The 12,548-nt window shown below is 40.5% G+C and overlaps 1 protein-coding gene across 4 annotated transcripts in view; it reads left to right on the top strand.

The window, feature by feature from the left end:
- The window catches only part of LOC127434582 (calpain-15-like), a 39,767-nt gene that overhangs the window by 21,454 nt on the left and 5,765 nt on the right, over nt 1-12,548 (top strand). For 3 of the 4 annotated variants that reach the window (XM_051687409.1, XM_051687410.1, XM_051687411.1), the window contains exons 2-8: nt 1,426-2,902; nt 5,251-5,459; nt 5,725-5,908; nt 6,408-6,631; nt 8,859-8,984; nt 9,250-9,402; nt 12,303-12,464. In XM_051687409.1, the coding sequence (XP_051543369.1) occupies nt 1,426-2,902; nt 5,251-5,459; nt 5,725-5,908; nt 6,408-6,631; nt 8,859-8,984; nt 9,250-9,402; nt 12,303-12,464 (2,535 nt within the window). Of the gene's footprint in view, nt 1-1,045; nt 1,064-1,425; nt 2,903-5,250; nt 5,460-5,724; nt 5,909-6,407; nt 6,632-8,858; nt 8,985-9,249; nt 9,403-12,302; nt 12,465-12,548 lie in introns of those variants that run through there. The other variant, XM_051687412.1, reaches the window with a different exon arrangement.

Here is a 12,548-nt window from a genome sequence, read left to right as displayed (position 1 = left end):
AATTATTTTTTTTAAATTTTTTTTTTATGTTGTAAACTAATGCAGAACGTAACACATCTGTTAAAGGGATAGTTCACCCAAAAACTTTTACTCATGCCATCTAAGATCTAAATGTATGACTTTCTATCTTCTGTAGAACACAAATGAATATTTTTAGAAGAATATTTCAGCTCTGTAGTTCCATTCAATGCAAGTGAATGGTGATCAGACCTTTTGAAGCTCCAAAAAGCAGATTGAGTCAGCATAAGCTTAATCCATTAAACTCCTGTGGTTTAATCAGTGTCTTCTGAAGTGATCCAGTTGGTTTTGGGTTAGAACAGGCCAACTCCTTTTTCACTTATGGATTACCTTTATGCTGACTTTATCTCCTTTTTGGAGCCTGAAAGTTCTGATCACCATTCACTTGCAAATCTTCATTTGTGTTCTGCAGAAGAAAGAAAGTCATACACATCTGGGATGGCATGAGGGTGAGTAAATGATGAGAGAATTTTCAATTTTGGGTGAACTATCCCTTTAATGAGCAGCAGTTATTGGATGATAAAGATAATTTCTTAATAGCCAAATATCATTTGGTTAATCAGCCTTTCAAATATATATAGATAACACTTAAAGGGATAGTTCACCCAAAAATGAAAATTCTCTCATCATTTACTCACCCTCATGCCATCCCAGATGTCTTATTTCAGCTCTGTTGGTCCATACAATAAAAGTGAATGGTGACCAGAACTTCAAAGCTCAAAAAGCACATAAAGGAAACATCAAGTAATCCACACGACTCCAGTGGTTAAATCCATGTCTTCAGAAGTGATATGATAGGTGTGGGTGAGAAACAGAACAATTTTTAAGTCCTTTTTTAACTGTAAATCTTCAGAAGATATGGATTTAACCACTCCTGTCAAATGGATTACTTTTATGCTGCCTTTATGTCATTTTTGGACATTCTGAGTTCTGGTCACCATTTACTTGCATTTTATGGACCTACAGAGCTGAAATTTTCTTCTAAAAATATTCATTTTTGTTTTGTAGAAGAAAGAATGCCATACACATCTGGGATGGCGTGAGGGTGAGTAAATTATGAGACAATTTTTAATTTTTTAGATTTAAATTTAAATTTTCAAAGATAATTGACCAAGGTAGCAAAGTTATTGACCGATAACCATAATCTCATAATGGGCAAACTTTGTTTGATTAATCACCTAACCGATATCAGCCGATAACCGTTATCAGTAACATTTTTGTTAATCGGCCAAGTCAGCACAGTTATCGGCCAATAACAATGATGTCATAAAAGATTTTCATTCTCCTCTACCCTTCCCCTCTTTTTTTTTTTGTCTCTGCTCTGTGTATTTCTATGAATGAATATTGTACTCAGGACCAACATTTTAATGCGATACAACAACTGATTGTTTTCTCTCTCCCTTTCAGTCACTCTCATTCTCCTGGTTCGATGGCCACAGTCGTGAGGAACTCTGATTGGTCATGTGGGCGCTGCACGTTTCTTAACTCCAGCGGTTCCTTGCGCTGCTCCATTTGCGAGGCTCCTCGGCAGAAGCCGGATCTAAACCACATTCTGCGACTCAGCAGTGCCGAGGAACCTCGCTGGTCCTGCCCACGCTGCAGCCTGACCAATCACCATGGACTAGGCTCTTGTTCCGTCTGTGGGGCTGGTCCAGTTACCCCCAATGGGCCGCTTCCGCCTAAACAGACCCCGCCCATTCCTGTTGAGCCCGCCTCAAGCCCTGAAGCCAAAGGTCAGGTAGCCAATGAGGAGCCTTGCAGTGCTGAACCAAATGGGGAGGTGTCTATGAGTGTGGAGGGGTCATTGGAATGGGCTTGTCCTCGTTGTACACTGGTTAACACTCCAGTGGCATTGTCGTGCTCGGCGTGCGGTGGCCCGAGGAAACTCTCACTTCCGAAGATTCCTCCCGAGGCGCTAGTTGTACCAGAAGTTTGTACACCTGTGGCTGGGTTTCCGACTCAGACTGCGGGAGCTTCGGCGCCATTACTCATTGATCTAACTGAAGATTCGCCTCCCCATGCGCCTTCCAAAACCCCGTCTCCACCCCCAAATCCCGTCCCTTTTTTACCCCCTTCCTTGTCGTCGCTTCAGAATAATCCTGTGCCTCGCAGTCGAAGGGAAGTCCCGCCCCCTGGACGGCCCCCAAACCCCACGCCTTCTCCTGCATCCCCTTCAACGTGCCCGCCTACCAAACACAAGCCCCTCCTATCATCGGACAATTACCCAATCAAGCGCCTCAGCGTGCTGGAGGAGGAGCCCAACAACCCCCCCCTACCAGTCACATCTCCACCTTCCTGGAAGTGCCCTGGATGTTCTGCCCCGACGGCTCCTCCCTCGTCATCCGCAGGTCGTTGCGATGCATGCCGAGGGTCTCGGCCGGGATCAGGCGGTGATGTCATCGACGTGCTGGGCGAATCAGTGCGCTTCACGCCAGCGTCTCCATCAAGCCCAGACTTCAGCTCGTGGGCGTGTTCCAAATGTACGTTACGCAATCCAACAGGAGCGGACCTCTGCACGGCCTGCGGTTCGTCCAAATTACACGGTTTCTCTGAGCCATCCAACTGTTCATCGTGTTCACGGAAACAGCCGCACTCCCACACGCGTGCCTGTAGCTCCACCTCCTCCTCCTCTGTTTCCTCGCCATCGGCCGGAGGAACGGCGGACAAGAGTGCATGTCAGTGGACGTGTCCAGCTTGCACGCTGTTGAACGAGGGACGGATGAAGCACTGTGCAGCCTGTCACACGGCGCAGCAGTACCTGAGTCTGCGCAAGACCGGGAAACCGCTCAAACGCAGGGAGAGCATGCACGTGGAGGCACGCAGACGCACAGATGAGGGCGAGGCCAAGGAACTGTTAGAAAATATTGTCAGCTTCTGTAGAGAGGTAAGAGACTGAACGAATTGCATCCAATGATAGTGTCGTTTATTTTGCACGTGTTATCTTTGTTGTTTCAGTGCCTGATTCACTAAAGGAAAAATGCAAATCAGGTTCTGGCCACATAGTTAGTGCTCGATGCAATTTGCACACCGCAATTCAACAGATTTCAGGCCGGTTGTTATTAGCTGATACAGCATGGTACAAGTCCTTTGACTTGCATGTCTTTTACAAAAAAACAAAACGTATGGGGTCTGAGTAGCTCAGCGAGTAAAGACGCTGACTATCACCCCTGGAGTCATGAGTTCGAATCCAGGGCGTGCTGAATGACTCCAGCCAGGTCTCCTAAGCAACCAAATTGGTCTGGTTGCTAGGGAGGGTAGAGTCACATGGGGTAACCTCCTCGTGGTCGCTATAATGATTTTCTGGTAATCAGCATTATGCCACAAATGTTGTCGATTGACCTTAACTTGTACTTTACCTGGAATATTCCTTCAATTCCAAATTTAAATGAAGCTGTGGATTGACCCAAAATATTCAAACTTCAAAATAGCTGCAGTAGCTGAAATGTTTGCATCAAAAACACTCTAATTTAGAAGCTATACTCAAAAAGCCTGCATCCATATGCTGGATATTTTACAGTACACTAGATTGCTGTTTTAGTCCCGTCTAAGCAACACATGATGGATTGCATGCATCTTTTGCACATTAGGCTATATTAAAATAATGTAATTGTCACAGAAACGTCAGCACTCTCTATCTGTGCAAATGTAAACATGATCACACTTCAAACACAACCTCAAATGCAAGTTATATATTTAACCGAACTCCCATATCTGAAGGCATCTACCCAATTTGCGACTGTCTGCACACGCAACCTAGGAGACGTATTTTTAGAAACTGTTGCGGCAGCAATTAAACAGCTCCCCAGAGATCAAATGACCCCTATTTCTCCAGCATACACGTGCTTTTCTACAGCAAAAGAAGATTCAGGTGCTGCCTATGAGAATATACAAACTGTATGAAGGTTTATCGTAGCTGAAGGTCATTGCAGATCTTTAAGGGATGTTCACACTGGCTGCGTTTTGCTGTGAAAAAGTGACCTGAAATAATTTTCAATGAGTACTGGCAATTTGAGGAGACCTGAATGATGACTCTTGTTAATGTAACAAAGTTGAGCAGAGTTATAAAGCAGAATAAAGAAGCTTTTTATATAAGACTGATAGTGTCTTTATAACACGTGAGTGTGCATCATTTTAAACATACTTTTCCAAAATACTACTCTGCTATTAATAGTTCTTTTTGTTTAAAAGTGTAGCAATTTGCAAGAAAAATTACGGCGTGTGCCTTTAAAATGCTTCTGCTGTCTAAAGTCTTGATATTTTGAATTCAAACTTATATCTGTTTTATCTCTACATTGTTGGTCAAATATTAAAGGGATCGTTCACCCAAAAATGAAAAATTTCTCATCATTTACTCACTCTCATGCCATCCCAGATTTGTGTGACTTTCTTTCTTCTGCTGTAAATAAACAAATATTTTTAGAAGAATTTCTCAGCATTGTAGGTCCATACAATTCTAGTGAATGGTGGCCAGAATATTGAAGCTCCAAAAAGCACATAAATGCAGCATAAAAGTAGTCAGTGCGACTCCAGTGGTTTAATCCATGTCTTCAGAAGCAATATCATAGGATTAGTATTTAAGTCCTTTTTTACTAGAAATATCCACTTTTATTTTTATATTGTTCTTCTTTTGTTTTTGGCGATTCGCATTCTTCATGCACCTACTGAGCAAGGAGGAGAATTTATAGTAAAAAAGGTCCCACATTGACTTGCTTTAATCACACAATATTCCTCGCTGACTAACACCCCTGGAGTTGCGAGTTCGAATCCCAGGGCGTGCTGAGTGACTCCAGCCAGGTCTCCTAAGCAACCAAATTGCCCCGCTTGCTAGGGTGGGTAGAGTCACATGGGGTAACCTCCTCGTGGTCGCTATAATGTGGTTCTCGCTCTCGGTGGGGCGTGTGGCGAGTTGTGCGTGGATGCCATGGAGAATAGTGTGAAGCCTCCACACGTGCTAGGTCTCCGCGGTAACGTGCTCAACAAGCCACGTGATAAGATGCACGGATTGACGGTCTCAGACGCGGAGGAAACTGAGATTCGTCCTCCGCCACCCGGATTGAGGCGAGTCACTACGCCACCACGAGGACTTAGAGCGCATTGGGGAGAAAAGAAAAAAAAAAACAAAAGTCCCTTTATACTTGTGTATCCTTTGTTTGTGTGTGCGTCTAATGTAGAGATCCAGCTATGAATCACCCATCACAGTGTCTTACGCAGTTCTTGTGTTGTTTGTTTTAGAACGCAGTGAACTTCGTCGACGACAGTTTTCCTCCTGGACCGCGTTCTGTCGGGTTTCCTGAGAATGACAGCGTCCAGCAGCGAATCAAAAAGTGGCTCCGCCCACATGAGATTAACTGCAGTAACTTAAAGGATCGCGGTGTGAAATGGTCAGTGTTCAGGACGCCCCGCCCCTCGGACATACTGCAAGGCCTTTTAGGAAATTGCTGGTAAGAGAATTTTGTGTTTGGCTGAGTTCGAAATGGCATACTAGTTTACATATCTTCGCCAGTCCAAACTCAGCCTCTGTCTATGGCTGTGTTCAATATAGTACTGCATACTGCACAGTATATACTGAATACTGCATACAGTTTATGAAACTGTATGCACTATGCAGTGATGGCATCCAGTTATCATCATATTAGCAGTTTTGCAGTGGAAGTGATGTAGGATTTAAATCTTCATTGTGTTGTCTCTCTTGTCATACACACACAGGTTCTTAAGCGCTCTTGCGGTCTTAGCGGAGCGGCCTGAATTGGTCGAGCGTGTGATGATCACCAGAACTATATGTGCAGAGGGAGCGTATCAGGTGCGGCTATGTAAGGATGGGACGTGGACCACAGTGCTGGTGGATGACATGCTGCCCTGCGACGAATATGGATTTCTGCTGTTTTCGCAGGTTTGTTTCTGTCGTAGCATTTGTTTTGTTTGTGTTGTGTCAATGTGTGTGTGTGTGTGACATTTGTTAAACAGGGATTAAATAGTATTATAAAACATTGTATGGATGAAAGCCATTATTTTTTCAGTGTTTTCACTCAAACCAGCCCGTCTGGCACCAACAGTCATCCATGCGATTATCGAATCTGCCAATTGTGTGGCATTGCTGCAGTGTATAAGATCATGCAGATACGGGTCAGGAGCTTCAGTTGATGTTCACATCAACCGTTAGAATGGGGAAAAATGTGATCTCAGTGATTTGGACCGTGGCATGATTGTTGGTGCCAGACGGGCTGGTTTGGTGTACATTTAATATCGTTAAAAGGATGAAAAATATATTTTGGTTAAAAGCTATATTCCTGCCCTACTTACGTGCCCGTTTGCTTAATGTCCTACTGAATAGCTTCTAGGTTTCATAGTTTCAGTCTTTCTCTTTCATTCGCTGTCTTGTGCTTTGTCAGGCCCAGCGGAGGCAGTTGTGGGTGGCGCTGATAGAAAAGGCTCTTGCGAAGCTGCACGGGTCATATTTTGCATTGCAGGCGGGTCGTGCCATCGAGGGTTTGGCCACGCTCACCGGCGCCCCTTGTGAAAGTCTGATGCTGCAGGTGAGCTCGACCAATCCACGAGAAGAACCAATCGACACGGATCTCATATGGGCCAAGATGCTCAGCTCCAAAGAGGCCGGGTAAGACTTACAATCAGAACTTAGCTGTGCTCTTTTTAAAAACATTTAAAGCAGCATTATGAAATTAAAAGGCACCATTCTTCATGAGGAAAAACCGTCTGTGGTTGGAAAAAGAGAACTGGTTACTTATTCGGAATGAATGACTCTTATGAGCCGGTTCTTTTGAATCATGAACATACAGCGTGACTGGTGCAGTTCGATTCCTGAACGGATGACTCTTTGAGCCGGGTTAGTCCATTTGAAGTGGTCCAATAATTGTAAAGTTGGTTGCTTGACCATTTGTAATTTTTCTATTTTTTTTTTAGTGATTACCTCTGTGTATTGGTATTGCAAAACCACCAGTTTTTTTATTTTTTTGTCATGGCACGCAACAAATTTTGACTATACAGATGTTCACGGAAACCTCAATATCTCAGCTCAGGATGGTCCTTGCTCCTAGGAACAAAAACTGATCTCTAGAGCACATTATACGGTACATGTACATCAATAAACATTTTGCACATTCTTGTTCCTTCGACTTTGAACTTAAGTCTAATGTAATGATCAAGATCGCTGAAAGTTTCACCTTTAGGGTCAATTTATAATGGGAAGAGTTCGAGTCTCGGTCCTAAATTATTTTAGGGGGTACCTAAGTATAGTGTGCATGCAGAACATTTCAGGTTTGAGACTTCTCATTAATGTTTTTACATATCCCCTTACTTTCAGGTTGATTGTCTCTGGTGAGGGACCTGATAGGAACCTGAAACTGTCACAGATAAAAGTCCTCTGTGGGAGAATTCTGATGTAAAAATTTCGAGTTTGAGATTCAACTGTTTACAGAGCTAGGGCTAGTAGAAATCTGGAGAAAAGCCCACTTTATTCATGTGTTTTGAGAAATGAACAGATGCAATAAGCATAACAAATAATAAAAATGTACAGTATTTTACAGTAATTATGTTTATGATTGACATGCCACAATTTCAAGCTACATGTTGGATTAGAAGCTGTGAGATTTCCGCAGGCAGTTTTCTGAGAACATTGTTCATGGGAACACACACTTCGTCCTCAGTAGATATCTTAAATGGTGTTCTTGGTCGAGGTGGGTGGAAGAATTTTACAAAAACATCACCTCGCTGATGTCCTCAAGCCTAACCTCCACTGGTCATCATAGACACAAGCGACAGTCAGATTTCATCACTGCATGTTCTTCAAACTCTTGCGATGCCGGTGTAAAGAAGCACCTGATAAAATAAAAAATGTATTAAGTGGAAAATATTTTGGCCCTTGTTTTTAATATATAGTTACAGTATAGAACCAATGACTGGATTGCATTTATGCCTTTTAAAAATCTCTAAGAAAAAAAAAAAAGTCTGTTTAAACATGTCTTTTGCAAGAATTGTATTAAATTAATCTCTGATTTGTTATGTCTGCTCTGAAGTCTCATATTATCTCTTCATATGGCAACAGACCGCTGAGGGCATTAAATGCAAAAAAAGGCCTTTATTTCAAAATGCTTCTTCCCCAAAAGTAACAATCATTAATGGAACCGTTAAGAAACTGGAATCTGACTCCAGCCAAGTCTCCTAAGCAACCAAATTGGCCCGGTTGCTAGGGAGGGTAGAGTCACATGGGGTAACCTCCTCGTGGTTGCTATAATGTGGTTCGTTCTCGGTGGGGTGTGTGGTGAGTTGAGCGTGGTTGACGCGGTGGATGGCGTGAAGCCTCCACATGCGCTATGTCTCCGTGGCAACGCACTCAACTGAGATTCATCCTCCGCCACCCGGATTGAGGCAAATCACTACGCCACCACTTAGAGCGCATTGGGAATTGGGCATTCCAAATTGGGGAGAAAAAGGGGAAAAATCCCAACAAAAAATATCTCAATCAAGACCAGAATCTTTAAATTCCTTTCGATTCCCATTCCTAGTGCTTACGTACTAATATTAGTTTATATGCACAATATCAGTTGAATTATAACCCTTTTATTATGGTGCATTGCGCAAATTTTATTTCTATAATAATATTATCATGCATAATTTATTCCTTTCAATCCTCGTTTTTTTAATTAGACAAGATTTAACACACACTCTTGTAAAACATTTTAGTGGATGAATAAGTAATTAAGTATGTGTTTTTTGTTGTTGTTGTGTGTGTTAATTTTGAATATTCATGATATATAATTAATGCTTATAAATATTAATGAAATGGTTTTGGTTTATGAGTGATTTTTGTGTTCTGTGTGTCTCAGCTTTCTGATGGGGGCGTCCTGTGGGGGCGGGAACATGAAGGTGGATGATGCGGTTTATGAATCTCTAGGGCTCCGCCCACGACACGCCTACTCTATACTGGATGTCAGAGATGTTCAGGGCTACAGGTGAGCTGCACACCTTCATAGCATACATGCTGAATAAAAGCTGTGTTATTGACACAGTGATAGTTCCACTCGCTAGAATAAAGCAAATAAATGAAGATAATTATACGTCGTAAGTCATGGATATTTTATAAAGTAAGTGACGTGTGCACTCATTCGTAGATTGACAGAACAGTAAACTGTGACTTCTGCTCAGCGATGTCCTGTGTTAATTAAGTGTTGGATAAACTCATATATTTCATGAAGGATGTTTGGTTCTGTGTTTCAGACTGCTGCGTTTGAGGAACCCGTGGGGCCGGTTCTCCTGGAACGGTTCATGGTCGGACGAGTGGCCTGATTGGCCGCAACACCTGCGTCATGAACTGATGGCTCACGGCAGCAGTGAGGGCGTCTTCTGGATGGAATATGGAGATTTCATTAAGTAAGACTTTAATTGATTCATCTGTTGCCTTGTTTTTCATTTGAGCCATAATCTCAGAAGATTTATTTCTCTAAATGTTTAGGATTCAATTAAGAGGATTTAAATATTCGATTACATTTTATTATTATTTAGTCAAGCAATTTTTATTTGTATAGCCCTTCTAACAACACACATAGTTTCAAAGCAGCTTTGCAGAAAATTATGCTGTAACAAAAATAGTTACTGTAATGTTTATGTCTTAAAGTCATCATTGTGAGGTTTAATGGGAAGCGTGATTGTAGATTATGCCTTAAAGAAATATTATTTGTCTTTATATTTATTTTATATATATATATATATATATATATATATATATATATATATATATATATATATATATATATACACTATATTGCCAAAAGAATTCGCTCACCCATCCACATAATTGAATTCAGGTGTTCCAATCACTTCCATGGCCACAGGTGTATAAAATGAAGCACCTAGGCATGCAGACTGCTTCTACAAACATTTGTGAAAGAATGGGCCGCTCTTAGGAGCTCAGTGAATTCCAGCGTGGTACTGTGATAGGATGCCACCTGTGCAACAAGTCCAGTCGTGAAATTTCCTCGCTACTAAATATTCCACAGTCAACTGTCAGTGGTATTATAACAAAGTGGAAGCGATTGGGAATGACAGCAACTCAGCCACGAAGTGGTAGGCCACGTAAAATGACAGAGCGGGGTCAGCGTATGCTGAGGCGCATAGTGCGCAGAGGTCGCCAACTTTCTGCAGAGTCAATCGCTACAGACCTCCAAAGTTCATGTAGCCTTCAGATTAGCTCAAGAACAGTGCGTAGAGAGCTTCATGGAATGGGTTTCCATGGCCGAGCAGCTGCATCCAAGCCATACATCACCAAGTGCAATGCAAAGTGTCGGATGCAGTGGTGTAAAGCACGCCGCCACTGGACTCTAGAGCAGTGGAGACGCGTTCTCTGGAGTGACGAATCACGCTTCTCCATCTGGCAATCTGATGGACAAGTCTGGGTTTGGCGGTTGCCAGGAGAACGGTACTTGTCTGACTGCATTGTGCCAACTGTGAAGTTTGGTGGAGGGGGATTATGGTGTGGGGTTGTTTTTCAGGAGCTGGGCTTGGCCCCTTAGTTCCAGTGAAAGGAACTCTGAATGCTTCAGCATACCAAGAGATTTTGGACAATTCCATGCTCCCAACTTTGTGGGAACAGTTTGGGGATGGCCCCTTCCTGTTCCAACATGACTGCGCACCAGTGCACAAAGCAAGGTCCATAAAGACATGGATGAGCGAGTTTGGTGTGGAAGAACTTGACTGGCCTGCACAGAGTCCTGACCTCAACCCGATAGAGCACCTTTGGGATGAATTAGAGCGAAGACTGCGAGCCAGGCCTTCACGTCCAACATCAGTGTCTGACCTCACAAATGCGCTTCTGGAAGAATGGTCAAAAATTCCCATAAACACACTCCTAAACCTTGTGGAAAGCCTTCCCAGAAGAGTTGAAGCTGTTATAGCTGCAAAGGGTGGGCCAACGTCATATTAAACCCTATGGATTAAGAATGGGATGTCACTTAAATTCATATGCGTCTAAAGGCAGATGAGCGAATACTTTTGGCAATATAATGTGTGTGTATATATATATATATATATATATATATATATATATATATATATATATATATATATATATAATTATATATAATAATAAAAAAAAAATATATATATATATATATATATATATATATATATAATTATATATAATAAATATATATTAGTATGTATCTATATTTATGTTTTAATTGTTTATTATTTATTTTAGGAAGTATATTAATACAAATATTTTATTTATTATACTATATACAGTATATATGTATATATATTTTTATTTATTATATTTATCATATTATAATAATTTTCATTGTTTATTATTATTATTATTATTTATATTACAATTGTTTTATTTATTATTATTAAAATTCTACTTTTTACTGTTTTTGTTATACTGTATGTAAAAATTGAAATATGTCTTATTTTACATGATATTTATGGGTATCTGCCATACACAACATTTTTATTTATTAATTTTATATATATATATATATATATATATATATATATATATATATATTATCTATCAGAATTTAAATGGTTAATTATTTAATTAATTGCATTAATACAATTATTTTATTTATTATTATTTAAAAAAAGTATTATTTTTTTCTTTATTTTTTTTTTTCTATGTTGAAATTAAATAAAGTCTTATTTTGTGTAATAGTAATGGGTATTTTACATTAAATACTTTTGGGAAGTTAACATGTCCTGCAGTGTGACACAATATACTCCATCTAAAACAGTTTTTACTATTAAATTATATGTTTTAAACAGCAGAATTGCTCTGTGTGCAGCTTTTATGGTTTCATATCCATTGAGAGAATATATGAAATATTTGTACTTCGAAAAAAATCTTCTGTCGCATTGTAGGATAATTTAAGATAAACTAGTAAAGGCCAAAAGGTGATTAAAATAGTGAACAGACATGGTGACCAGTTACAGGCACTATCCGATACACTTTCCCTTGTACATAGACAGTATGTAAATGTAACCTAAAGTTTTGATGTGATGTGAAGTCAATAAACTGCATCAAGTACCTTTAATCAAAAGTCTCTCAAATTTGAAAACAATAAATGTTCCTTATCCATTAATACATTTAATAGATTTTGAAATTGACACTAGGACATTTTTCTTTATCGGCCAATCAGGTATGTTTATCGACTGATGCTAATAATCTTAAAATGGACAAATATTGGCCAATTAATCAGCCTGTATGATGTATATGCCAGTTTTTTTTGTTGTTGTTTTTTTTTTTATTTGTAGTTGTTTGTTTGTGTTTGCAGACACTTTGACTCGGTGGATATCTGTAAGATTCATCCTGATTGGCAGGAAGTTCGTCTGCAGGGCTGTTTCCCCTGTCGGGCGAGTAAACCAGTCACTGTAACGGCTCTCACAGTCCTGGAGAGAACCGCACTGGAGTTCGCGCTCTTCCAGGAAGGCAGCAGGTAACTCAAACAAACAGTAAACAAGGCTACGAATGTGATGCCAAAGCAGCTCTGCTGTATTCAATGCTTAACAGTCCAAAATCA

The sequence above is a fragment of the Myxocyprinus asiaticus genome, chromosome 44 (genome assembly GCF_019703515.2).
Source record: "Myxocyprinus asiaticus isolate MX2 ecotype Aquarium Trade chromosome 44, UBuf_Myxa_2, whole genome shotgun sequence".
Lineage (NCBI taxonomy): Eukaryota > Metazoa > Chordata > Actinopteri > Cypriniformes > Catostomidae > Myxocyprinus > Myxocyprinus asiaticus.
The sequence above is the reverse complement of the archived record's forward strand: the minus strand, read 5'-3'. Positions and strand labels throughout refer to the sequence as shown.